Source organism: Aethalodelphis obliquidens, unplaced genomic scaffold (assembly GCF_003676395.1).
Source record: "Aethalodelphis obliquidens isolate GAN/ISIS:26980383/991018 unplaced genomic scaffold, ASM367639v1 scaffold30, whole genome shotgun sequence".
NCBI classification, from domain to species: Eukaryota; Metazoa; Chordata; class Mammalia; order Artiodactyla; family Delphinidae; genus Aethalodelphis; species Aethalodelphis obliquidens.
The window spans coordinates 8053273-8080147 of record NW_020837974.1 but is presented as its reverse complement, the minus strand read 5'-3'; the positions used below and the strand labels follow the sequence as shown (position 1 = coordinate 8080147).

At 44.6% G+C, this 26875-nt stretch overlaps 1 protein-coding gene, 1 long non-coding RNA gene and 1 pseudogene across 6 annotated transcripts in view; 2 read left to right on the top strand and 1 right to left on the bottom strand.

The window, feature by feature from the left end:
* The window catches only part of LOC113630545 (uncharacterized), a 26658-nt gene extending 21377 nt beyond the window's left edge, over window positions 1–5281 (top strand). For 3 of the 5 annotated variants that reach the window (XR_003437007.1, XR_003437006.1, XR_003437008.1), the window contains 5 exons: window positions 243–346; window positions 457–576; window positions 2689–2788; window positions 3846–3923; window positions 4387–5281. This is a non-coding gene — a long non-coding RNA (uncharacterized LOC113630545). Of the gene's footprint in view, window positions 1–218; window positions 347–456; window positions 577–1021; window positions 1093–2688; window positions 2789–3845; window positions 3924–4386 lie in introns of those variants that run through there. The other 2 variants (XR_003437009.1, XR_003437005.1) reach the window with 2 other exon arrangements.
* PRKRIP1 (PRKR interacting protein 1) lies at window positions 2641–26875 on the bottom strand. The gene is made up of 6 exons (XM_027126081.1): window positions 26708–26875; window positions 26002–26080; window positions 25100–25200; window positions 21541–21626; window positions 20141–20208; window positions 2641–3893 (listed from the first exon to the last, which is right to left on the bottom strand). The coding sequence occupies exons 1-6, from the start codon at window positions 26831–26833 to the stop codon at window positions 3799–3801; spliced, it is 555 nt and encodes a 184-aa protein (XP_026981882.1). The 5' UTR covers window positions 26834–26875; the 3' UTR covers window positions 2641–3798.
* LOC113630291 (small nuclear ribonucleoprotein G pseudogene) lies at window positions 6232–7293 on the top strand (annotated as a pseudogene).

Sequence of the window (26875 nt, the reverse complement as noted above, 5' to 3'; positions counted from 1 at the left end):
ATATTATAAAGTATTTTAATTAAGTTACTAAAGGAATATTCTAAGCTTGTTTCTGAAACTGATCATGGTAACCTATCTTTGGATGAAGATCAGATGCCCCATGACCCACAACCAGGAGATTATACGTACTGGAAAGGACATCACTTGTAAGGCTCCAACCTAAATGAAAGAGCCCCTTTCTCAGGTACTAAGTAGCTCATGCACAGTGAAACTGACTCTTGAATTAATATTTCCCACTCAAGGCCTTCTGTACTAGACTGGTCGATAGAAAGGACTGCTGACCTCAACACCCGCAAGAGAAAAAGACAACAGCAGTGGTAGACAGCGACCCAAGAATCTGGAGCAGGTCTGTTAAGATCCATCCTAATTCAATGGAACTGTTCACCAAATGTGTCTCCCTATCAAAATGGAAAGCTTTTGTTTTATTTCTAATATACTTCTGACTCCGATGTTCAGGATAGAAAGGAAATTCTCCAGCGAAGCTGAATAACTACTCACGATGTGTATCACTGCTTGCTACTGAAAGGTCTGCAAACAAAAAAGGGAAGATGATGGAGGAAACTTTCACGTATTGAGGTATGGAGAAGTCATTCTGGCTTATAAGGTAAGGCTGTTCTAGTTTATCAAACATACATTGTACATCTGCTTTAACCATTAAAGAATGCATTTAAAAAATCAGAATGAAGTAACTGTGGTTCAGGTATCCCAAATGGATCGGGGTGCCTAGTATGGACATGGTTTCAGACACACTCCTACATTACTGAGAACTTGAACGTTCTGAACTGTATCAGACTCAAGGACACTATCAGCTGCTATGAAACCTTTCTCTAGGAATGGTAACAAGCAAGACAGCTCCAGCTATAGCCTCCCAGCAGAAGGCACTAGATTCTTTAGGCAGAATAGTACTAGATACTAAAATTACTTTAAATTATATTTTGACAACAAAAAAGACAGTGCTTCATAACTCCTGTTATGTATATGTTAATACCCTTATAGAGTTAATTCGAAATCCTACTTACAGAATTTACATAAAAAGGACCCACTCTGAAACCTATCTTCCTGGCTGCCATCTGTAACAGGAAGACTTCTGGGGTATGTAGTACACGGGTGCATTTCGATCATTATCCTCATTATAATATGTCTACTAATTTTCAAATGTTTGTCCAGGTGCTGTGACAAAGCAGTCAGAGAGCGAGGTAATGTTTTATAATACAGAATATTGATGCTAAGCAACTTGAGAATTCTTTAAAAATGAAAAGTCAGGGACTCGGGACTTCCCTCGTGGTCCACTGACTAAGACTCCGTGCTCCCAATGCAGGGAACTAGATCACACATGCTGTGACTAAGACCCGGTGCAGACAAATAAACATATTAAAAAAGTCAGTGACTCACTCCTCTAATCCTGAAAAAGGTTGTTGCCTCTCTTCCCCTCAGGCTTGAGGTGTATCAAAGAAAGAGGCTGACTAAAACCAAACAGGACCCTGTGGGCCTTCCTAGAGAAAGACCCCCCGCCATGTCCCCTGTTTTAGCCTCCCAGGCCTTCCCTGAGTTCCAAAGAGCAAATTTAATTAGAAGAAAATGCAGAAACAAAGGAAAGCAGTCAACTAAGGCAAAATAATTTAGCCATAAAACAAAGTCAAGGACCTTTAGTGCCTCAAGGGCTATAACTAGTATCCTGAGCCATGCCCTTGAGTTGTTTTGCAGATATCAAGACCCCCACCAGGTAAAAGAAGTTAACTGCATGCTGACTACCAGCGTGTAGACCCCAGACTGGTTGGAACCAAAAGGCTGAGATTCCCAAAACATCACCCAATTATTCACCATTAACCAATCAGAACTGTATGAGCTGATTGCCCATCCTGTGACCTCTCCCTCAGTCTTCAAAAGCCCTTCTCTGAAAGCCACTGGGGAGTTTGGGTCTTTTGAGCACGAGCTGCCCATTCTCCTTGCTTGGCACCCTGCAAAAAAACTGGGTTGTGATAACAGAAAGTACAATGTTAGTTGCTGAGCGTTGGGTGACCTGATCCAAGTTTCTGGTTGGTAACAGAAATACTAAGAGTCATTCAACCTAAGGTACTAATAACCCCCTAAATATCATCAGAAACCATTGGAGGACGTTTTCCTCCTGAACATCATCTTCTGACATCTAGTAAAGGTAAAAACAACTCTCCAGTCTGGCACCCTCTCATCTGTCTAGTCATTTGCCCACCTGTCCAGCACATATGTGCTTTGGTATCTCATTGAGCTCTTGGCCAGGGGCACTGGGCAGATGCAGGGAGTGCCTCCAGTGTGAGAGACTCACTGAAGTGTGTGTCGTAACTCTTACTTTGAATCTGGGGAGAGAGAAAGAAACCAACAGTTCAAAGATAGGAGGGCTTCCCTGGTGGCGCAGTGGTTGGGAGTCCGCCTGCTGATGCAGGGGACACGGGTTCGTGCCCCGGTCCGGGAAGATCCCACATGCCGTGGAGTGGCTGGGCCCGTGAGCCATGGCCGCTGAGCCTGCGCATCCGGAGCCTGTGCTCCGCAACGGGAGAGGCCGCAACAGTGAGAGGCCCACGTACTGCAAAAAAAAAAAAAGAGAGGAGGACACAAAACTAACCAGCCAGTCCCCAATGAAAGACAAACACGGCTTTCAAGATGTACAGTTAGGGTGTGTGCTAATTTATTATGGCTGACTTGCCATTTCAGCTTCCTGGGAAAGAAAAATTCCTGTGACTTGAACTGCGGAAAGACAGAAGTTATCACAGATGTCACATGGCTCAGGGTGGAGCCAAGGAAATCAAGAAAAGTAAGATGTTTCTTAGTTTCCCTTCACTCAAAACCACTATTTTCCTAATTCTATCAAACTCCATAAAAGGCACAAAATAGAGCTAGAAACTTGGAAATATCCAAAAAGTGAGCAAAGGCTCTAAAATTAGAGACCATCCCTGTTCCTCCTGTTGGCCCAAAAAGACACCCTCAGTCACCTCCCATTTTCTGTTTAGATCCCCTCTTAACTCCAGATGAAAATGCAGCTTTTGGCCAATGCATCTGCTTCCCCTGCAGTGCAGCTAGGATCCCCCAGGCCATCTCCTCTGCTCCAGCCCAGGCTGGATTCTCTCCCTGCTTATTTTCTACTCACCAGTTGTTTTTCCGAAGTTCCTCTCACACGTTAAGGTCCTCTCTTCTGGCTCAGCCTCAGTTAAGTCCCACATCTCCCTCTGCACATGTGTGCTGGGAGGGAGCATGTGTTCTGGGGTGCAGTCTGCACTCTCCGTTGAAGGAAATGGAGGTCATGTGCCCTGCAGTGAGTTAGCTCCACGGCCAAGGCCATTTCCTTCAACGAGTCTGGGAACAGGCCCCATCCCTCTCATGTCCTTTCACAGCCTTCTCTACAGTTTCTGTAATTAACATTCACAGGTCAGAACAAAACCTGGAGTTTTTCTGTTCTTTACTAAATAAACATTCGCTTCACAGAAACCAGCCCCAAACTCATCAGTGTCCAATTATGTGAGAACAGGCCCCAGGGGGACCAGGTCATACATTTCCCCCCTTGCAGCGAGAACATTAACGAACCCTGCCTGGCAGTGCCCTCGAGTGTCCAGGAGACGGTCCTCTCTCCCACAGGCCCAGTCCTGCCAACACGGGGGCTGTGAGCCCTTAGGGTGGACTCCTACTTGCTTCTATCCAGTGAGGCTTTGGGAGGGAAACTGAGCTGAAACAGAGATTGCTCCCTTCCCCTTGAGGCCTGTGGAGGATTTTCTGGGGTCCCGGTCACAGAGCGGGCCAGGCTCCAGACAGCTGCCGTGGCCAACCTCGTCATCGCCCCATGATGAAACTGGGCTCGTCCTCCTCCTCTGTTCCAGATGCCGCCTCAGAGCCACTGGATGACTGCTCCTGGGACTGACTGGATCCTGTAATCACACGACATTTGGATTAGAGAGGTACAAATCTTCGAGTATCCCCTGATTAGCAAATCAAGGGGTACTCCAAGAAAGGACTGCTGAGGAAAACCCAGGAACCAGCTGTTCCTGGACTGTACAGGGAGGAGCCAGAGAGGTCCTCATGTCCATCAGTCCCCAGTGCCACTCCCGGGTATAAAGGGCCAGTCACAGAACTGACCTACCACTGCTGGAGGATGGGCCTCATCCTTATGAAAAGGTCCAGCACACATGAGATCCTGACGCCCAGTAAATCAGGCCTCACTGCTTTTTATATGATCCCCCCAAAGTCTGTCACCTTGGCAGGGCGACGTCCACAGCAGCCCTTTAACATTTAGCGCTAGGCTGACAACACTCCTGCTGACGTCTCCAGCTCTCACCCCAGTCTGCAAAAGGAGTCTCAAAAACCTTGTAGCAGAGGGCTCTGCCTACAACAGATATGTCAGCTTCCCGGCTCTTCCCACAGACGCAGAACGCCTCTCTGACACTCCCCGTGCAGCTCTGAATCCCACTGTCTTCCCTGGCGGTCTGCCAGTCTACCCTCAGTGCAGCTGAGCTGGCTAAGAGCAGAGCACAAAGACTACTTGTTCCCAACTCCTCCTCCCCTCTTCTCGGGAGCAGGGCAGCAGGCGAGAGCTGGGACGAGCCAGAGCCCACACCAGTCCTCCGGCTCCCCGTCCACGCCAGGAGGCCACTTGCAGGCACCGTGGGCCTCCTCCTGCAGACATGCAGAAACCCACAGGCACCCAGAGCTTTGCTACTGCTGTTGTCACAGGGCCGAAGAGCTTCAAGGCCTGGGGGTGCCCAGGGCACAGCACAGTCACCTGCATACCCTAGGATGGGACACTAAAGAACACTCATGGCAAGGGGTTGACATCATCTCTATGATTCAATTATTTAGGACTTTCCTCCATCTTAACCTCATGCCAAAAAGAACGAGAAATTTTGAAAGTACAAATGAGGAGCACGTTTTAGTAGCTAAGATTTGTTGAACATCTATTATGTGCCAGGCACTGTGCTTATTGTCTTTGCATATACGTACCGTCTTAACTCTAAACAACAGTCTATGAGATAAGTAACACTCCTCTATATCCATTTTACAGATGAGGAATAAAGCTCAGAGAGGTTAAGTAATTTGTTAACCAAGGTCTCATAACCAGTAAAACCAGGACCGAGGATTCAAACCTGGACTATCTGACTTTCAAGCCTCTGGTACCTTGCCTGCAGAAATGCATAAGGAAATGGAGGCAAAAGAAAAACGGCATGACAGCCATAGAAAAGAATGAAATAATGCCATCCACAGCAACATGGATGGACCTAGAGATTGTCATACTAAGTGAAGTCAGACAAAGACAAATACTATATGGTATCACTTATACGTGGAATCTAAAAAAAATGATACAAATGAACTTATTTACAAAACAAACAGACTTCAAAAACAAACTTATGGTTACCAAAAGGGAAGGGGGGGAGGGATAAGTTAGGAGGCTGGGATTAACATATACACACTACTATATATAAAACAGATAATCAACAAGAACCTACTATATAGCACAGGGAACTCTACTCAATCCTCTGTAATAACCTATATGGGAAACGAATCTGAAAAAGAATAGATATATGTATAACTGAATCACTTTGCTGTACACCTGAAACTAACAACGTTGTAAATCAACTATACTCCAATATAAAAAAGAAAAATGAAGTGAAAACAGGAATGAGGTGGGCCTACTGAATGGATAAGGAAAATGTGGTCTCTTCATACAGTGCAATGATTCAGCCTTTAAAAGGAAAAAAATTCTGACACAGGCTACAACATGGATGAACCCTGAGAACATTATGCTGAGTGAAACAGGCCAGTCACAGAATGACAAATACTATATGATCCCTCTTATAGGAGGTATTTAGAGTACCCAAATTCAGAGACAAAGTAGAAGGGGTGGTTGCTGGTGCTGGGAGGAGCAGGAAGTGGGGAGTTGTTGTTTGAAAGATATAGTTTTTGTTTTACAAGATGAAAAGAGTTATGGGAATAGATGATGATGATGGTCGCACAATTTATATTTAGTGCCCCTGAACTGTACACTTAAAAATGGTTAAGATGATGAATTCTGCGTTATGTGTATTTTACCAAAATTTTAAAAAAAGGAGGGGAAGAAAGAAAAAAAAGAGAGAGAGGGAAGGGAGGGAGGAAGGGAGGGAGGGAGGGAGGGAATGCTATGCAGAGACTGAGTGAAAAACTATAGATGGATCAAAAACATAGCTCTGAGCTCCCTGAACTCCTAGGGCAGAACTCCCTAAGCGCTCTCATGTCATGGCACTCATGGAAAAGGACAGTATTTCTATGGCATGTGGGGCAACGGTCCAAGGCCATGGGCACTCAGTTTCCACCCTGAAGGCAAGGGGAGCCATGTGTAGTCCATTCCCCATATACCAGCGGGGGAGCTCTGCTCTAGAACCTGGGCTCCAAGGCTGAAACTGCTGCGTACTTGTTTTGTTCCATAACTTAGTCATACTTGGTCAGCCTGAAGCCTCTCTAAGGACCACCCGCCATATCCATAGAGATCTGAACACAGCAGGACAAAAGCATAGGCTTTGATCTTTCATTCTGATCTTAAAGAGACAGTAAAACAGGAGGCATCTTTGAGCTCACCGAGTAGACATCAAGAGCAAGGCTCCCCCTCCTGAGTGGAAGAAATTTGTGGAGAAGTTATCACTAAAATTAAGTGGTGGCAGACATGTCCAAGGAATATTGTGGGGCTCTGATCCCTTTATGAATCTTGTGATAGTTGAATGTGTGGAGGTGGAAACTAGTGGGCAACAGAATACTGGAGTGTTGGTAACACGAGGAAACAGTATCATCATGTTAGAAGCCCTGGAACCAGTATGAACAATGGCTGTGTTCAGCAGAGAAATCAACTGCTTCCACATGTCCCCTCCACATTTTACTATGATAAACACTGGCTCGTGTACATTTTATTACTGAACATTTTTATTAAATAAACTTTTGTAATAGGGGAAAAATACTCATTAACCTGGATGTTTATGGAATGGGGTGTTCCGGATGCCTGAAGTGCTGACTGATAGAGGAGGACTCAAAGCACTCCTCGTGACTGAAAAGCTCCTGAAAATGTAATACCTCAATTAATAGTACACAATTGTTTCCTGTGTGTCGGGTGTTGGGGCCTGGAAGTATCTCTCTCAAAGAGGAGAAACCTAGGAATCTGCTGCACATTCAAGTAACTTGGTAATTCAACAAAATCATTTCATTCTCCAATGAAAAGAAATAGGACTTAGAGAAAAAGCGGATTCTAGGTTAGGGACAGGAAATACACAAGACAAGTCTGGACTATCTTGTAGTACCAGAAACTAAGGAAGTGCTGTTAAAAACAAAACAAAACCCCTCGAAACACCAATAATGGGGGTACGTAAAAGGCACACGGGCCAGAAAGAGCTCCCAATGGCCAAAGCTGGAAGAGTTTGGGCAAGAAAATGAAGTAGTACTGGATTAAACCTAAAATATAAAATAAACAGCCCAGAGTCCATACTGATATAAAGAAATGAGGGAGAAGACAAATCCATGCAGAACAATTTCAAATAGCTTCTGTAGCTACTCCGCCCTCATGGAGGGGCTGTATAACCCGCCACGCCTTAAGCATGGGCTACGCATAGTGAATTCTTTCCGAAGAGTACAGCGTGGTAAGGGGAAGAAAAGAGTCACTTTACACACAGAACCCTGAAGAGCACTGCCTGAGCAGGTGATCAAGGGCAACATCAACTGTGACAAGCCATCCTGACAAGCACCCAGCCCTGACATAAGAATGGTACTTTATCTCTGTGGTCTTCCTCCCAAAAATAAATAACTCATGAGAAAAACGTCAGACAAATCCCACTGAGGGACATTCTACAGAACATCTGACCCTCAAAACTCTCAAGGTCATCAAAACAAAGTCTGAGAAACTGTCAGCGCTAACAGGAGCCCAAGGCTACATGATGACTAAATGTAATGTGATATCCTACGTGGGATTCTGCAACAAGAAAAAGGCATTAGTTAAAAATTAAGGAAATGTAAATAAAGTATGGACTTTAGCTGCTCCATGTATCAACATTGGTTCATTAGCTACAGAGGAAACTGGGTATATGGGACTTCTTTGTACTATACTATCTTCGTAATATTTCAGTAAATCTAAAATCATTCTACAACACAGTTTATTTTAAAAAAGACACTGCCTACCCTCATGGAACTGAGACTGCAACTGAATAGATAAGCACGTTATGTGATTCAGCAGATTCTGCAACCAAATATGTGCAAAACCCTGTGGAGCAAGGTGGAGGCTGGGTGGGGAGGGCGGCTAGAAAAGGCTTTACAAAGAGAGGAGGGTGCAAGATGAGAAGTTTTCCAAGCAGATGGGGAGTTGGGTAGCATGAAAACGAAAAGAACTCAGAGGCCTGAGCACAAGGAGAGGTGGGAGAACAGAGATGTTAAGCTTGGTGAGAATAGAGGACACGTGCAAGGGAGTGGCCAGAACAAAATAGTGGAGAGACCAGAAAGGGCAGGAATGCAGGAGCTACTGGCTAGGTTTCAAGCAGGATCACCTCGCAGGTAAGCACAAGGCCCGTGGAGACACATTATCTGGGATCAAATCCCGGCCTGTCACTCACTCCCGCTAGCTCTACGGGTGCCATTGCCACTTGGTCCCTAAGGTCAACTGTAAAATGGGGATAACGTCACTGCCTATCTCACAGGGACGCTGTGAGGATTATGTTAGCTAATACCTGCAAAGCACCTTAGAACTGGGGCTACACAATCAATGTTCAATAAGTGCTAAGTATTGTTATTGTACAAGCAGAAGAATGAATGACAATCCAACCTCTGTTTTAAAAAGAGCTTTGGAGGCTGTTCAAGGTGGGCGGCGTCGGAGGGGGTGGGAAGAGAGTGGAGGCTGCTACCATAGTCCTGACACATCTGGAGATATAGACATATACTGACTGACTGGCTGTGCCGGGTCTTAGTTGCAGCATGTGGACTTCTTAGCTGCGGCATGCATGTGGGATCTAGTTCCCCGACCAGGGATCGAACCTGGGTCCCTGCATTGGGAGCACGGAGTCTTACCCACTGGACCACCAGGGAAGTCCCCTGGATCTATATTTTTGTAAGGTTTTTTACTAAGTCCTCAATGAGACCTTGACTTCCTCTGAAATCATTCTTATCCATGTGGAGGAATACAGCAAGGATATGGTAAAAGTGTACACCATTGCACACTGCTGATGGCAGTAAAAACTGGTACTACTCCTTTGGTGAGAAACTGCCACTACTCCTCTGGAAAGAAACTGGCAATACATTTCAAGGGCCAGGAACTCTTTTTACACTCTGTGATCTAATTATTCCCACTGCTGGAAATTTATCTCAAGAAAATGACCCAGAAAGGGGGAAGGGAGACAGGTGCATAAATTCACTAAAATATCTTTTAAAGAGAAAAACTGGAATCAATCTAATGTCTAACAAAAGGGAAAATGTTAGATGTATCATGGTGTGTCAATTGCTGGATATTATCAGTCACTTAAAAAATTATGAAGGACCAGAAATGCTTATAATGTTAAATAAAAACAAGCAAAGGGGAAACTGTTCATACACTACAATTGTCATTACATACAAATGACATGTGCATATGGAGAGATTAAAAGAAAATGGACAGAAAGAAAGGTGATCTATGAGGATGGTAATATTTGAGCTTTTTCCATTACTCTTATGCTACTGTTTACATAAAATTTTAAAATCTAAGAATCTGAGATTTTATTTAGACTATAGGAATACTAGGTAAAATGCCACTGAGTGTAATTGAAACTGATGTTAACTTTAAAAAAAAAAAAAACCAGATGAATGGGGACTTCCCTGGTGGTCCAGTGGTAAAGAAGCTGCCATCCAATGCAGGGGATGTGGGTTCGATCCCTGGTCAGGAAACTAGGTTCCTATATGCCGCGGGGCAGTTAAGTCTGCACACCGCAACTACTGAGCTCACGCGCCTCAACTAGAGAGCCTGCGTGCCACAAACTACAGAGCCCATATGCTCTCGTGCCCACGCGCCACAACTGTAGACCCATGCATCCTGGAGCCTGTGCACTACAACTACAGAAGAGAAGACCTACACGCCACAACTAGAGAAGCCTTCGCACCACAATGAAGAGCCCACACCACATTGAAAGATCCCGCATGCCGCAAATGAGACTTGGACAAAAAAATAACAAAGCAAAAACAAACAAACAGATGAATGAATACACTAGGGAACATAAATACTTTTGTATTATGGAATTGCAAGGACATGGGAAAATATTTGTGATACAGTGTTATATGAAAAAGTAGGACAACTGTAAATATGATAATTATATAAATAGGTTTATATAATATTAAAATTGAAATAAAAACATCATGAAAATGTTAAAGTGATTATTTTTAGTAAGAATTATGGATAATTTTTATTTTTGGCTTTATTTTCTGCATATTCTAAAAATTTCTAAAATGATCATACATTACCTTTATTCTCAAAAGACACAAAGGCTATGGATAGTTTTCCAACATAATATGTATAAGAGTTTTGGCACTGAAACAAATGGTTCAATCCAAAACATAAATTGAGGGGCTTCCCTGGTGGTGCAGTGGTTAAGAATCCGCCTGCCAGTGCAGGGGACACGGGTTCGAGCCCTGGTCTGGGAAGACCCCATATACCGCGGAGCAACGGGGCACGTGCACCACAACTACTGAGCCTGTGCTCTAGAGCCTGCGAGCCACAGATACTGAGCCTGCGTGCCACAACTACTGAAGCCCGCGTGCCTAGAGCCCGTGCTCCACAAGAGAAGCCACTGCAACAAGAAGCCTGCGCACCGCAATGAACAGTAGCCCCCACTCGCCGCAACTAGAGAAATCCTGAGTGCAGCAACAAAGACCCAGTGCAGCCATAAATAAATTAATTAATTAATTAAAAAAAAACCCACATAAATTGAGTGCCTTTCAAACACCAGATACCAGCTGAGATACGAATTTTATTAGCTAGGGACAATTTTGCCCCCCTCCCCCACGAGGGAACACTTGGCAATGTCTGGGGACATTTTTGATTGTCAATAACTGAGGGGAGGGTGGGTGCTGCTGGCATCTAGTGGGTAGAAGCCATGATTCCCTTAAACATCCTACAATGAACAGGATATAGTCCCTTACAACAAAGAATTATCTGGCCCAAAGTGTCAACAGTGCTGAGGCTGAGAAACTGCTTCCCCCCACCCCCAGTTTTGAAATGATTACAACAGGTTTAGGGAACATCCATCATCTCATATAGATACAGCATTAAAGAAACAAAAAAAATTCTTGCTTTTGATGAGAAGTCTCTTAACTTTCATTCATGATGCACAGCAGTATTAATTATCCTTATCATGTTGTACATTACATCTCCGGTACTTATTTATCTTGTAACCAGAAGTTTGTACCTTTTGACTACCTTCATCTAATTCCCCTTCCTCCCATTCACCCACCTCTGTAGCCACAAATCTGATCTCTTTTCCTATGAGTGTTTGTTTGCTTGTTTTTGAAGTATAATTGACCTACAACATTATATTAGTTCCTGGTACACAACACAGTGATTCAATATTTCTATACATTTCAAAACGATCACCACGATAAATCTAGTTGTCATCTGACACCATACAAAGATATTACACAGTTACTGATAATATTCCCCACATTTACACATTTCATAGCTGTGACTCATTTATTTTTTATTTATTTTTATTTTTTTATTTTTTGCGGTACGCGGGCCTCTCACTGTTGTGGTCTCTCCCGTTGCGGAGCACAGGCTCCGGACGCGCAGGCTCAGCGGCCACGGCTCACGGGCCCAGCTACTCCGCGGTATGTGGGATCTTCCCGGACCGGGGCGCAAACCCATGTCCCCTGCATCGGCAGGCGGACTCTCAACCACTGCGCCACCAGGGAAGCCCCGACTCATTTATTTTGTAACTGAAAGTCTGTACCTCAATCTCCCTCACCTATTTTTCTCCTCCCCGCCACTGTCAAGAAACTGCCCTTGACGTACTTAGTAAATCACCTTAAGGTCACCCTGGGTTTCTCTGGTAGGTGAGCCTGTGTCCGGATAAGTAACATTGGTATCAGAATACATCATTTTAGGAGTTCAAGGCGTCACAATAATCCAAACTGGCTTAACACCATCCTGTGGTATCATTCAGACAAGTTCCACACTGCAGGGCGTCTTCACTGAACTGCTGGACCAGCACGGACAATAAGTGGGGATATTTCCTCTCCAACAACAGAACGGAACTCCTAGCCAGCTGCCCCTTACCGCTTTATAGGAGAAGAGCCAAAAAGCTCGAGTAATGTATCTCCAAGTCCCTCAAGAACCCAGAAGTGCACAGAAGCCACCTTGTGGCACAACTGATCATCACCACATTAAATTTCTGTTCACTTCAACCACCTGGAAAACCTACTTTCCCTTTCACAAAATGAAAAATAAGGAAGGAAACTGACAGGGTGAGGTAAAAGGCACACAGAGCATCCTTATGAAGTTATCCCTACAGCACTCTCTATCCAGCTCATCTGGTGCGGAGCATATACAACCATGTATTATTACTAATCATTTTTCTAATAGGTACAGGTGCTAACTTCACAAGTAGAAGAGCAGGGCTCATGAATCATAACAATGATTTTCAAATCTGTTTGACTGCACCACAGCCCACATACCAACTGAAAGAAAATTTCACAAAACAGTTATTCAGGGTGTGATGCATTCTGGTATTTTCTAGTCTATTTTATGTATGTTTGAAAAAACCATGAAAAAACCAACATCAGTAACCTCTAAGCTGATTTCATGACCCAGTGAATAAAGGATCACATCCCTCAGTTTGAAAAAACGCTGTGCTACTATGATGCAACATGGGCACAAACATCTATCTTTCTGATAGAACTGAAGCTCAGGATGGGGGAGACCCAGTGAGAGGGCACAAGGCCGTTTTAAACAGGTTACAGGTTCTGGATGAAATCTACCATCTCATATACTCTTCATAGCCTTGGGCAAATTAAAGAAAAGCGACTGAAAACTGCACGATCACATGCAACTAATGTGTAAAAGGGGCTAGAAAAGGGGGATTTAAGAAACCTCAGCTCTGGGGACTTCCCTGGTGGCGCAGTGGTTAAGACTCTGTGCTCCCAGTTGCAGGGGGCCTGGGTTTGATCCCTGGTCAGGGAACTAGATCCCAGGGAACTAGATCCCACATGCATGCCGCAACTAAGGAGCCTGCCTGCCGCAACCAAAAGACCCAGCACAACCAAATAAATAAATAAATATTAAAAGAAAAAAAAAGAAACCTCAGCTCTGGGATGTTGCCTCCTGTCTCCTTCAATTCTAGAACTGATTACTAAAAAGTTATTAAGTGATTCCAAAGACCCACTACAGGTTCATTTAAGTACAAATTCAGAGCAAACTAACCTGTTTCTTGTTCTGAAAGGGTTCTTAGATTTACTGGTGAGGGAACCGCCCCTCTTGCTGCCCAAATATGCTATATCTTCATTACAGCAAGGCGTTTGGAAAAGTTATCAAGCTGTGGAATTTTAGATCTAGAAAGAGTTTATCATTTTACAGACTAAGATTAAAAAAAAAAAAATCTGCTCAAATAGGAGATGCTAAGGTCAGGGTGAGCCAGAGTGAGAGCTGAGCCTAGAATCTATGCCTACTGTACTTACTCCCTGACCTCAAATTATCTTAGTTTAGAATGACACCTCTGTGGGTAAGAGGAAAGAAGAGTGAGTCTAGCTGATTCTTAGCTGGAGAATAACTCCACCCAGAGTTTTAGTGAACAGGTCCATGTTGGCCTAGATGGAGCTCACTAGTGGATGCTGCAGGGCTCTGGCCCTGGCCCTGTCTGGCTCAGCATTTTTACCAATGACAAAAGGAGGTATGTTTATCAAACCTGCCCCTGACATGGTAACATGGTTAATTCGAGAATCAGAATTCAAAAGGATTTTGGAAACCTGAATCAACGGAGCCAATAACACCAAGCTGAAATGCACAAGAGCTAAATATCAAGTCCTGTAATTGGATTCAAAAAACCAAATAGAGGGTGGGTTCCAGGTAAGACACAGCAAGCACGTTTGACCCCGTTTCTCCACTGAACACAGCTATAGAACCTGGATAGAATGCATGGACTCTGAAAAGCACACAGACTGGGGAAGAAGACCAGAATACAAAGTACCACAATATTGTGTTTCCTGCTTTTTTCTTTCTTCCCTCCAGTATCCCCCAGCCTGGACTCAAGGCGATCCAATACGCAGAAGTGGAAACTGGGCACAGACACAGTTCCAAGAGAAACCTTCTACTTCTGATTCAAGGAGTGAGAAAGTGGAGTCCTAATGCTCAGAGGAAGGGAAATTCTTGTGTTTCTTCTTTTGTCTCCATTCTCTCACACCCTAGCTCCCAGGCAATCCTGCCAGTGTCAGGATGGCCACAGCGACTGCGGTGCAATAGGGGCTTGCATGTGCAAAAACTTTGAAGGAGGGGAACCTTCCTCTCTGATCAGAGGAGCTGTGGTCCTAAGATGGCTGGGCAAACTCTGTTGCTTTTCTTCTCTGTCCTCCCACCACTCAGCCCTGGATGCAGGGGCAGCTGTACAAAGTATGTGGCAGAGTAGGTAACTAAAGCCCCAACTTTCTTAAATATTTATTTATTTATTTGGCTGCGCCAGGTCTTAGTTGTGGCATGTGGGACCTTTAGTTGTGGCATGTGGGATCTAGTTTCCTGACCAGGGATCAAACCCGGACCCCCTGCATTGGGAGCTTGGAGTCTTAGCCACTGGACCACCAGGGAAGTCCCCATACAGGATCTTTTGTTTTAGTTGCGGCATGTGGGATCCAGTTTCCTGACGAGGGATTGAACCCAGGCCCCCTGCATTGGGAGCTTGGAGTCTTAACCACTGGACCGCCAGGAAAGTCCCAAGTCCCAGCTTTCTGGCTGGAGGTCTGAAAAGGGGAGCCCCAAGAAACCAGAACCTACAGGGGAGATCATGGAGAGAGGATTAGAAGAGACATCATAAAGTTGTTTGTAAACTCCTGGGCCGGCCCTGACAGCACATGCACGGATCTGGCCCTAATCGTCATGCCAAACACTTTGAGAACCGAACTCAAAGAACTAAACCCTGACTGGCCACTGGGTGGCACACACAGGACACACCTGAGAGCACAGCAAAAGCTTTAAAAGCCAAACTGACACAGGAACCACAATCTACAGAAGGCTGGTCAGAACCTGTGCTCCGAACACAACCAGGCTGACTGTCTGCTAAAACAAATATCAGCAAGACCAGAGCCTCACGATATAATATTCAAAATGTCCCGGATCCACAGACAGTTACTCGGCACGTGAAGAATCAGGGAAATCGCAGCTAGCGTGGGGAGAGACAATCAACAAATGCCAATGTCAAGATGCCCCAGATCCGGAAGTACCAAATACTTGAAAGTAGCTATTTAAATATCTTTCCTGGAAGTAAGAGTGAAGACTCTTGAAACAAATGGAAAGATAGAAGACTGCAGCAAAGAAATAGAAGGTATAAAGAAGAATCGAATGGAAATTGAAAAACTTTTCTGAAAAACATAATTCACTGGATAGAATCGACAAGCAGAATGGAGGTGACACAGGGAAGACACAGCTCAAAGTCAGATCAGTAGGACTTATCCAATGTGAACAACAGAGACAAAAAAAGATTGGAAAAAAAAAATCCCCTGGGCTTCCCTGGTGGCACAGTGGTTGAGAATCTGCCTGCCAATGCAGGGGACACGGGTTCGAGCCCTGGTCTGGGAAGATCCCACATGCTGCGGAGCAACTAGGCCCGTGAGCCACAACTGCTGAGCCTGCACGTCTGGAGCCTGTGCTCCGCAACAAGAGAGGCTGCGATAGTGAGAGGCCCGCGCACCGCGATGAAGAGTGGCTCCCGCTTGCCACAACTAGAGAAAGCCCTCGCACAGAAACGAAGACCCAATACAGCAAAAATAAATAAATTTTAAAAAAAATCCCCAATTTGACAAAGATACATGCTTACAGATTCAACTAGCTCAGTGAACTCCAAACCCAACTCCAGGATAAACCCAAGGAAATCCATGCGCAGACATATCATAATCAAATTCTCAAATTCCTGACATCTAAGGATCTTGAAAGCAGCCAGAGAAAAACAATGATAGGAGAACAATTTGAATAACTACATATTTTAAAAAAATCAGAAGTCATGGAGGCCAGAGGAAATGGAACAGCATTTCAAAAGTGCTGAAATAAAAACTGCCAACCCAGAATTCTGTATCTAGTGAGAATGTCCTATAGGAATGAAGGTGAAATAAAGATAGCCTCATATGAAGAAAAGCTAAGATAATTTATAGCCAGCAGACCTGTTCTAACTGAATGACTAAAGGAAGTTCTTCAGACATACGGGAAACAATACCAGATAGAGGTCTGGAACATCAGGAACAAAGAAAAAGCAACAGAAATGATAACTATCTGGTTACTATTCAAGACTATTCTCTTGAGATTTCTGAAATATATTTGATGACTGAAAACAAAAACAGTAACATCATAAAAACAGAACCACCATATGATCCAGCAGTTCCACTTCTGGGTATTCATCTGAAGAAAATGAAAACACTAATTCAAACAGATACGTGCATCCCAACGTTCAGTGCAGCGTTATTTACAATAACCAAGACATGGAAGCAACCTAAGTGTTCACTGACAGATGAATGGATAAAGAAGATGCACACACACACACGAATACTACTCAGCCATAAAAAAGAATGAAGTCTTGCCATTTGCAAGAACATGGATGAACCTAGAGGATATTATGCTAAGTGAAATAAGTCAGACAGAGAAAGACAAATACTGCATGTTTTCACTTATATGTGGAATCTAAAAAATAAACCAGAAATAGACTCCACTGACAGAACAAACTAGTGGTTGCCAGAGGGGAGGAGGATGGGGGAATGGGCAAAATAGGTGAAGGAGATTAAGAGGTACAAACTACCAGTTATATAGTAAATACGTCACAGGGATGTAATGTATTGGGTTGGCCAAAAAGTTCGTTCGTTTCCCGATAAGGTGTTATGGAAAACCCCGAACAAACTTTTTGGCCAACCCATACAGCATCAGGAATATAGCCAAAAATATTATAATAACTGTACAGTGCACAATCTATGAAAATATCAAGTCATTATGCTGTACACCTGAAACTGAAATAATATTGTGAGTCAACTATAGGTCAATTAAAAAAAAGTAAAATTATCTGAAGGAGTTTTCAATGTATGGAGATGTAATACCTAAGACAACTATAACATACAGAGTAAAGAAATCTATGTGATGAAAAGTTCTACATTCTACTTAAAGCAGTGAAATGCTGATTCCAAATAGACTGTGAAAGTGGTATAAATATAGTAATCTCTAGAGGAACAACTAAAAGACTATAAAAAAGGAAACAGTTAAAAACACAATAGATAAATTAAAATAGAATAATAATAATGTTCAAATAAATCCAAAAGAAGACAGGAAAGGAGAAACAGAGAAACAAAAAACCAGAGAGAACAGGACTTCCCTGGTGGCACAGTGGTTAAGAATCCACCTGCCAATGCAGAGGACATGGGTTCGAGCCCTGGTCCCGGAAGATCCCACATGCTGCGGAGCAACTAAGCCCATGCACCACAACTACTGAGCCTGTGCTCTAGAGCCCGTGCTCTGCAACAAGAGAAGCCACTGCAATGAGAAGCCCACACACTGCAACGAAGAGTAGCCCCCGCTCGCCACAACTAGAGAAAGGCCGCGCACAGCAACGAAGATCCAACACAGCCAAAAATAAATAAATAAAATAAATTTGTTAAAAAAAAAAAATCTGCCCTATTTCCTACTCCCTCTCCGCAGATCCAAGGTAGCCTCCCAATCAATAGCCTCCTACTCCCGTAGCTGTGAAAACCAGCAGCCTAGCAGCCACTGGAGGAAGGAAACTGCCCTGGGAGTTCCTCAGAAGTCCCACACCCAGAGCACTGTCCCTATCTGACCTGTCTGGCAGCTCTCCGGAAACTTCCACTGGCAAGGCTTGTCTTGTCTTTATTCAACCTGACTCAGTGAGAACAGCCTTTTCCTCAACGTATTTGTCAAAAACAATCAGTGGCAACTGTTTATCATCATAGCTGCCTGAGGCAGTGATAACAGTGGAAGCAAACAAGAAACTGACCAACAGTTTAAGAGGAAATGCTGGTAATCTAGAAGGCCACAGGCATGTGTAGAGCTGTGCACATGTCTAAGACAGACAAGTGATGGCCCTAATCTCACCCCTGGCTAACCTTGAGGCTCTGTGCAAGAAGGAAGTGAAGGCTAAGGCAAAACTGTAAACCACCTGCCAGAATGGTGAAGGCATGCTCCACCACACACAGAAAGCCCCTTGGCAAAGATCAGGAGACTTACTGGTTCAAAGCATTTCAGGAAATCTCTGATCTTCAGCTGACCACTAAGCTAACCAAGCAAAGACTTCAGTTGCCACACACAACAAAGAATATAAGCTGTACAGAGTTAATTCAGGAAAGTCACTAAACACATAAACAGCAACAAAGACAACGAGCAGCAAAAACAACAAACCCTGGGCAGGAAGGGTCAAATTACCAACAGCCAAGGAGCCCTTTCTATGTCCCAATATAATGGGGTCCAAGCCCCAGTACCTCCTTCAACAGAACATGAGACTGGTGGGCTGCCCAATCCTCCTGCCCTTGGACCAAGTACTTCCACATTCCTGTGTGTGTGGGGTGGGGGAAGGGCAGGGAACATGATGAGGTGGCTTATTTGAGGGATGATGTCCTAGCAATCACATTTTGGTACTGTAAAAGAATTTCTTCTCGGAAATGGTAGGGAACAGGCTAAAACCATACCATGTATAGTGTGTCACACAGTACATTTACAACTCATAAGCAAACTGGTCGTGGAAGGGGCCAATCATATTTCCGTATGTCAGTGCAGGTCTGATTTTATCTTAAGACCAAAAATCACAATTAGGAACCATGTCTGGTCAATCAGGGAACAGCCACCAATTCAGAGATGTGGTGACCAGTTGTCATTGTTCCGTCTCTCAGCATCCTTGGTCCTTTCCATCTGGGACCTCTCTCTCCCTGGTCTGCAGCCCAGGGGTTCCCAAAGGAGTGGCTGGCACCACTGGCCTTGTGATGGGTTCGGAAGTGGGCAGGACTGGCAGCACTGTGGGATGCTGACACATTACTCACCCCCTATTCCTAACAAATCTCAATTCTGTCTAGGGTGACAATGTACCCAGCATCCAGTGATGGATCACGATACATTAAAGATAGTCATGACAATTCTGTCTTCTTTACATCTAGCCTGATGACAGCAAGGGATGGCAAAGTGACCTATTACTGACCAATGAGATACAAGGTAATACGCGATGGGGGACATTTTGCTCTTCAGTTTTAAAAAAAAAAAAACACAACAGACAAGTACCACTTCTTTCCCCTCTTCTTCCTGCTTTAAACGTAAGTATGATGCCAGGAGCTGCAGCAGCCATCTCATGCCCACAGGATAAAGGCCAAAAGAACCGCAGGGGTACTGGGCCTGACACTGCTGAGCTACTCAACCACACTGGGCTGCCACCTACCACCAGATTTCTTGTTATATGAGAAAAATAATTCCTCTTTGCTTAACTACTGCTAGTTTTCTATTTCTTGTAGCCAAAAGAATTCTTAACTGATTTGCCAAGTGACTCAATAAGAGCCAAAGAGACACAAAAACTCTTTTGCTAGGGACACCCCCTCGGTCTTTGCTACTAGGCAAGAATGAGCCAGGGTGTGGCCCGGAGCCGCTACTGGTACCTCACCACCACAAGGAGGAAACGAGCCTCCCTGAGGACAGGGAGCCAGGGGACAGAAGGAGACAGTGAATGCCAACATCAGAGCTCCTTTACCAGCCAGGCCCAAGAGGAGGTCTGTCCTGGACTAAACGTGAGGCAGTAGCTTTCTTTTTTGCTTAAACCAGTTTGGCTTCCTGACACTTGCAATTAAATGAGTCGAAACTAATAGAAACAAGCCGTCATTTCTTCAGAGGCCAACCAACCTACTCCAAACTCTAAATCTCATTCTTGACAGGTCAACCACTGTGATCAGCACTAAGAAAGGTCATGAAAGAAAAGTGGGTACCACTCACCTTCTTTCTGTTTCTTCTGTTCAAGTTTCATCTTCTTTGCCAATAATTTCTTCTCTTTTAACTTCTGGCTGCAAATGCAAAATAATTAATTCCTTAACTACCTATTTTATATTTTAGAAAATAAACATCTACTTACAGAACCTTTAGCAACTTAGTAATTACACGAATACTATGATAAAATGAAAGAAATACTTCCTCATGACTCGGCTACTCCAACATCATCAACATTATCAACCTGTTTCCTTCATGAATCAAGATCAGATTCTTTGGAGTCCTGAGGTGATTAGCGCAATCCAGAAATACTGGAGATACTTTCTCATTCAGAGATATTTAGGGACTGTTTGTTTTTTTTTTCTTTTTTGCGGTACGCGGGCCTCTCACTGTTGCGGCCTCTCCCGTTGCGGAGCACAGGCTTCGGACGTGCAGGCTCAGCGGCCATGGCTCACGGGCCCAGCCGCTCCGCGGCATGTGGGATCTTCCCGGACCGGGGCATGAACCCGTGTCCCCTGCATCGGCAGGCAGACTCTCAACCACTGTGCCACCAGGGAAGCCCTAGGGACTGTTTTTAGAATCCTGCTCAGCTCTCTGAAAGTTGAAGGAGCATTTATTAAAACAACACATACACATGCACGGGTGCAGTCTGTATACTCATGTAGTCACTTAGGGAGGTTACAGACCCTCCTTTAAGGGAGAAGCTAATCGGGAAGTTTGCTCATAGCAACTTATTAAACCTGATGTTAAAATACCGACATGGGGCTTCCCTGGTGGCGCAAGCGGTTGGGAGTCCGCCTGCCGATGCAGGGGGCACGCGTTCGTGCCCCGGTCCAGGAGGATCCCGCATGCTGCAGAGTGGCTGGGCCCGTGAGCCATGGCCACTGAGCCTGCGCGTCCGGAGCCTGTGCTCCACAATGGGAGAGGCCACTGCAGTGAGAGGCCTGCGTACCGCAGGAAAAAAAAAAAAATACGGACATGAAGGAGACACAGAAATCCATGCGCTCACCACCAAAGTGCTGACCAGCAAGCTTTGGAGAATCTGTAGCAAGCTGGGGGCAGGGGCAGGGGGCAGTAAGTGACTTGATCTCTCCCCAGGTACTGGAAGAAAAGCCATTACTCTACGGGGGTGCTCCACTGTGGGTTGTTTTTTTTTTTTAGCTGCGTTGCACAGCATACGGGATCTTAGCTCCCCGACCAGGGATCAAACCCGCGCCCCCTGCATTGGAAGCATGGAGTCTTAACAACTGGACCGCCAGGGAAGTCCCCACTGTGGATCTTCACACCCAAGACCTATACAGGCCATACAGGTAAACTTTTGACTACAAGAAGGACTCGTTCACCAACTATTTACTTTTACATTTCCCGCCCTAAGTCTCAGTAGTTATGGGATGCCACAAAGCCCTCACCGCTTTTTCCGACGCTTTGCAGTCTGCTCCTCCGCAGCAATTTTATTCTTTTCCAGTCTTTTCTGAAATTCTGCATCCAATTTTTGCTGCAAAAAACCACATCAGTTAGACAAACTCTGGCCTGCCTGGGTATGAAAACTCTAGAAGTCGCACCACTGGGGGTGCTACAGGTACATCCAGGTCTCCAGGGCCACTTAAAGAAGTTGCCTCACAGGTGAGGCAGGAAATCAATATATGGATCTCTGATGGTGAAATAACTCAGTTCATTAAGATACCGTTCGTGCACAAGTAAATGTAAGAGAGAGAAAGTATGAGAGGGAGCACGCTGAGGATTCCCTGAAGGCAGAGGCAGCACTACTGGCTCTGTTTCACCAGGGCCTTGGAAAATGTGATACTGTGACTTGTAATATATACATATTTGGTCTTCATCTACTGTTTTTGGCACATTAAAACTCTTACAAATTTCCTGTATGAGAGCCACAGGGGGATCTTTTATTATAATATTTAGTTTTGTTCCCAGTTCCTGAAATAACTCCAGAAATAAAGACGAAATGGGTATCTTTTGTTATTCATAACCAGCCCCTTTCAAGCACAGGAGTTTGAGTGACGTTGGGAAAGCACCTAAGGAACGGGGCTGGTTGCCAAGGGAACTTTCTGCTCCACCTCCTTGACCTCCAGGGAGGGGAGAGGGGCTGAGGGTTGAACTAATCACCAACAGTCAGTGATTTAATCATGTCCACATAATGAAGCCTTCAAAAACCCCAAAAGGCTGCGTTTGGATAGCTCCTGGGTTGGTGAACACTGGAGATGCTGGGAGAAGGAACGGAAGCTCTGCATCCCTTCTTCCATGCAGCTGTTCTGAGTTATATCCTTTTATACGACACCGGAAAACTAGTAAGCTGTTTTCCTGACTTCTGTGAGCCCCTCTAAGCCAATTACTTGAACCTGAGGAGGGGGTCATGGGAAACCTCTGATTTATAGCCAGTGGGTCAGAAGCACAGGTGACAACGGGGACTTGTGGCTGGCCTCTGAAGTTGGGGGTGGGGCTCAGTCTTGCAGGACTGAGTCTTAACCTTCGAGATATGGCGCCATCTCCACGTAGACAGGGTCACAATTGAGTTGAATTGTAGGATACTCACCTGGTGTCACAGAACTGCTTGGTGTGGGGAAAATCCCCACACATCCGGTGCCCAGAAGTGTCAGAAATGCAGTAGAGTACTGACAGTAAGGAGACACACAAGAGTGTTGCTTCTTCAGAGACAGTGATAGGGGCTCACTGGGTGGAGCGGCCAGAGGGCTGCGACCATGGAATTTTCAAGTCCTAACTCGCTACGGTTATCAAATGACCGATTCTAAGGCAGCATAACATGCATTGCCATCACCTGCTACTAAACACACCTACACGTGTACATACGTATATGTGAGTACGTACATAAGTACAAATAAATATATATATCCATCCCTTGTGTTATTTCTTCCTAGCAGCTCCCTGTTTCTAAGCCTCAGCTTCCTCATCTATAAAATGGGGGAAACAATAATTTCTCTTTCCCTGAGCCTTTAGGAAGACTAATGAACTGCAATAACCTACAGGAAAGATCTTGTAAACTAAAGACATCTACTGATAAAAAACAAGCGCCATCCTTATTTCTTCTAGTTACAGCCATAAAGGCTGATGGAGCAAACAAGGAGCCAGCAGAGGAGACAGAGGTGGCTTCAACACCTCTGCTGGCCTGCACTGCCAGGCTCTGTGGATCTGCTCAGACGGATGCAGAAACTCTCTCTGAGAGCAGAATTATGAAATTAGAAAGAAGGGTCTCCTTCCAAGAAGGGAATCAGCTTTAATTAGAGTTCAGCTAGAAAGCAATGACTTCAAACTAAAAGCACCTGATCTGTTTAGAAGCTGAGCTGGAAATGTCTGAAGCGCGACCAAAACAGAGCCCCCTGCTGGCTGCTGACCCCGGCAAGGGCTCAAGCAGGAGTCAGATGTGCTCTGTCAGTGGTGACAACCTATCAGTCGCTGTGGAAGGTAAGGATTCTCTTGCATCTCTTTTTTTCTTCTAACCTCAGAGCCTCTCTTTCACCACGTGAAATAAAACCTTTGCATTTGTGTGGTTTCAAGGTTTGTGAAACATTTTTCTGTATTTTCTCTGGGTCGTTAATCAATACATAAAAGCTTCAGACTAACTGATGGCATTTGAGACAACCGTCTACTCTATTTCCTCCCCTCTAAAGTAGTTTAAAAATAAAAAAGTGCTTCTGTTAGTTTCTACATACAGAGTTCTGTTTATTCCTAACAGCGCAAATCCTTCAGTGATCCTGTATAGCTGTGTGACAAGTCACCTGAAACTCCTCACTGGGATTGGAAGTAGCTGGAGAAGAACCACCGACACCTGGGGGCCGAGTAAGGGCTGCAGGACAAGCAAATACCAGGTGAAAACCACCATGGCAATGATCCCTTCTGTTCAAAAATCATACAGGTATTTTTCAAACTCAATTTTGGCCATTCAAATAAATTTTTAAGGGACCACTCACCGCCACTGCAATCAAAACACTTAAAATATCTTTGAAAAAACGTGGTGAGACATATGTAAAATCTCTATATATGATCACTGATACAAAAAGATTAGACAAAGAAGAAGACAAAGTTTTAGAGGGGATGACTAAACACTATGACATCCATTCTCATTCAAGTTAAGTTACAGATTCAATTTAAATCTAGTAAAAAAAAATCAAACAAAACTTTTGGAGTGGATAAAATAACTCCAAAACTCAATTCCAGAAAGAAGACAAGTGAAATGTCCAAAAGAATATTTCTTAAGAGCAATAGGAGAGAGGTTTCTGGCCTTTCCCATCAATCAATGGAGAGCTCAACAGTTCTTACAGTACAATTTCAAAAGCAATTCTCAATTCTTTAAAAAAAATTTTTTAATTTTAATTTTTATCTTTATTTATTTATTTTTGCCACACCGCATGGCTTGCAAGATCTCAGTTCCCTGACCAGGGACTGAACCCGGGCCATAGCAGTGAAAGCACTGAATCCTAACCACTAGACCAGCAGGAAGCTGCCAGTAATTCTCCATTCTTAATCAATTATTATTTGACACCTGTCATGAAGAAATGCCAGTCTCAAAGCTAGAAAACTCAAAGAGGCAAAAACACCGGAAAGCACACCACTACTAGCACCAAACACACAGCTAACTGGAATTACAGGCATTCAGCCAAAAACAGAAACTATAAAGAAATAATAACTCAAGTGGTGTGAGATCCTGCTTCTATTCCATGGCAAATGGCCTGGAGGGGAAAGGGGACTCTGCTGGGCTCTCCACCACCTGGAAGACTCCCTCCCCTCATTCATTTCCTAGTGTGAGCATCCTGCCGTGCTGGATCTGACCTAGAAGTACCCTGGACTCCACCTGACATCTGTTTCTCCTGCTGACTTTACAAGGCGGCCCTCACACAAGCCACAACCAGGTGTATCTACTCTTCAAGTGTTTTTTTCTAAGGTTTAAGTGCACACTGCCTAAACCCAAGGGTTCAGCCAGCGTCCTGGCTCACTAACCTTCTCAGCCATGGCATCCATGTAGTCCTGTCGCTGGTACTCTCTCCGGCGCAGATGCCTGTACACATGGAACTCTCCGCTGCCAGCCCCAGCGCTTGAACCTAAAGCCAGGACAGTCCAGAGCTTTTGATGATATCCAGTTACCAACACAGGCTACTCTTAATCACAGGGGACCAAAGAAAGGTACTAGAAGTGATGGAAGGGACCAAGCCTGCCCTATTCCCCATTGTACCCCAGAAGCTAGCACACTGGCTGGTATATTGTAAATATCTGTTGTGTGAATGTTGAATGTGAAGTCACCAAAAATTCCACTCTAGCGCAGTATTAGGAGGACAAGCAGACTATCGTTCAGAGACCAGAAACCTAAAAGAGAGCCTGTGACCTTTCCCTCCCCCACCAGATGATTTCACATTTGACATGCTTTTCTACTTAGTTGAAAAGATGTCCATGATATATGAAGTGAAAAAAAGTAGCTTATCAAATAGTATGTGTAGAACAACCATATTCTTGTAAACATTTTTTCTTAAGCATGAGTGGTTTTGACTATAAAGAGGTTTGGAGGACTACATCAAAATGTTACAAATAGAATGATAGATAACAGGTGGTTCTAATTTTTTACACCTGTTATTTATTCTCTTTATAGTTAGTTAACTTACAACCCAACAAAATAAAAACTGTTTCCATTTTGAAAAAACAAGGTATTAAAAACAATGCAGAAGAAAGTTCTCTAATGCCAGACCACAAGCAACAATACCCCTTCATTGTAAGAGCAAAATACTGGATAAGTGAACTTTTTTTTCTTCCTATCAGGGGTGTAATTAACAAATGCTAACTGCAGAGTTTTTAATACCTACACTTTAAAAACTGTATTTAAACACACACCCACATCCAAAAGACATTACCCATTACATCTCGGACAAATTCTGGGGGAGGTCGAGGTGCCCATTCACTCATTTTTTCTGGAATTGGAACTGCTTTGTCCTGCAACATTTAAACACGAAAGCGTTTGTATGTATAAACCGGCTGACAAAGTGACATCTTTTTCAACCAAAAAACTTTAACTGAAGTAGTGAAGTAAGGCTGCTTTGCTTCCTGGACCCAAAGCTGAGTTCGTTTTCTTCCCTCTGCCTTTACTTCATCCTGTATACTCTGGGTCCTATCAGAGCCCACAGCCTTGCCAGGGCTACACTCAACTTTTCAGGGCAGAACTCAGAAACGCGACTCATCGTTTATGGCTGGAAACCTCCAACCCCAGGTGTCTTGGCCAATGCCTCTCTAACAATTAGTGCTGTTTAGAAGAAAATAAACCCTTGTGCTAACCCACGGATTATATCTTTCCAGTCTAAGGCTTCTGTTCACAAAGTTAAAGGGTCTTAGAGCACGAGAAGCCGCTTCGCAGCGCCCTCATCCAGGCTTGGCTCTAACATGAGAGCAGAAAATAGCTCACTATCTCCGGGGCCGCCTACTCCTTCCTAAGGTCTGACCCTGGGGTTCGGGTACTGAGTTCCAGAGTTCGGAAGCGCGGAAAGAGGGCCCGCTAGCGCCCAGAGACGCCAGAAAGGAAGCGGGTAGGACTCGGAAGGGCCGTCAGCCCGCGCCTCGTCTCACCGGGTTCTTCATCAGCCGTTCCAGCTTGAGCTTCTGCTCCTCCGCCGCATTCTTGGGGATGACGAGCGCCTGCGGCTCTTTCTTGGGCCTCGGCGGTCGCACGGATGAGGCGGCCGGGCTCGCCATGAGCGCACTGCAGCTGTCCTGGCGAGCGGCTGCGCGCGTGCG

Bases quoted from the DNA above. Each gene is read 5' to 3' on its own strand.
- PRKRIP1 (XM_027126081.1), bottom strand. From the start codon at position 26,833: ATGGCGAGCCCGGCCGCCTCATCCGTGCGACCGCCGAGGCCCAAGAAA. The intron at 20,209-21,540 runs GTGAGGGCTTTG...TTGCATTTGCAG, and splicing joins GCAAAGCGTCGGAAAAAGCG to CCAGAAGTTAAAAGAGAAGA. The intron at 3,894-20,140 runs GTGAGTGGTACC...GTGTGATTACAG, and splicing joins ACAGAAGAAACAGAAAGAAG to GATCCAGTCAGTCCCAGGAG.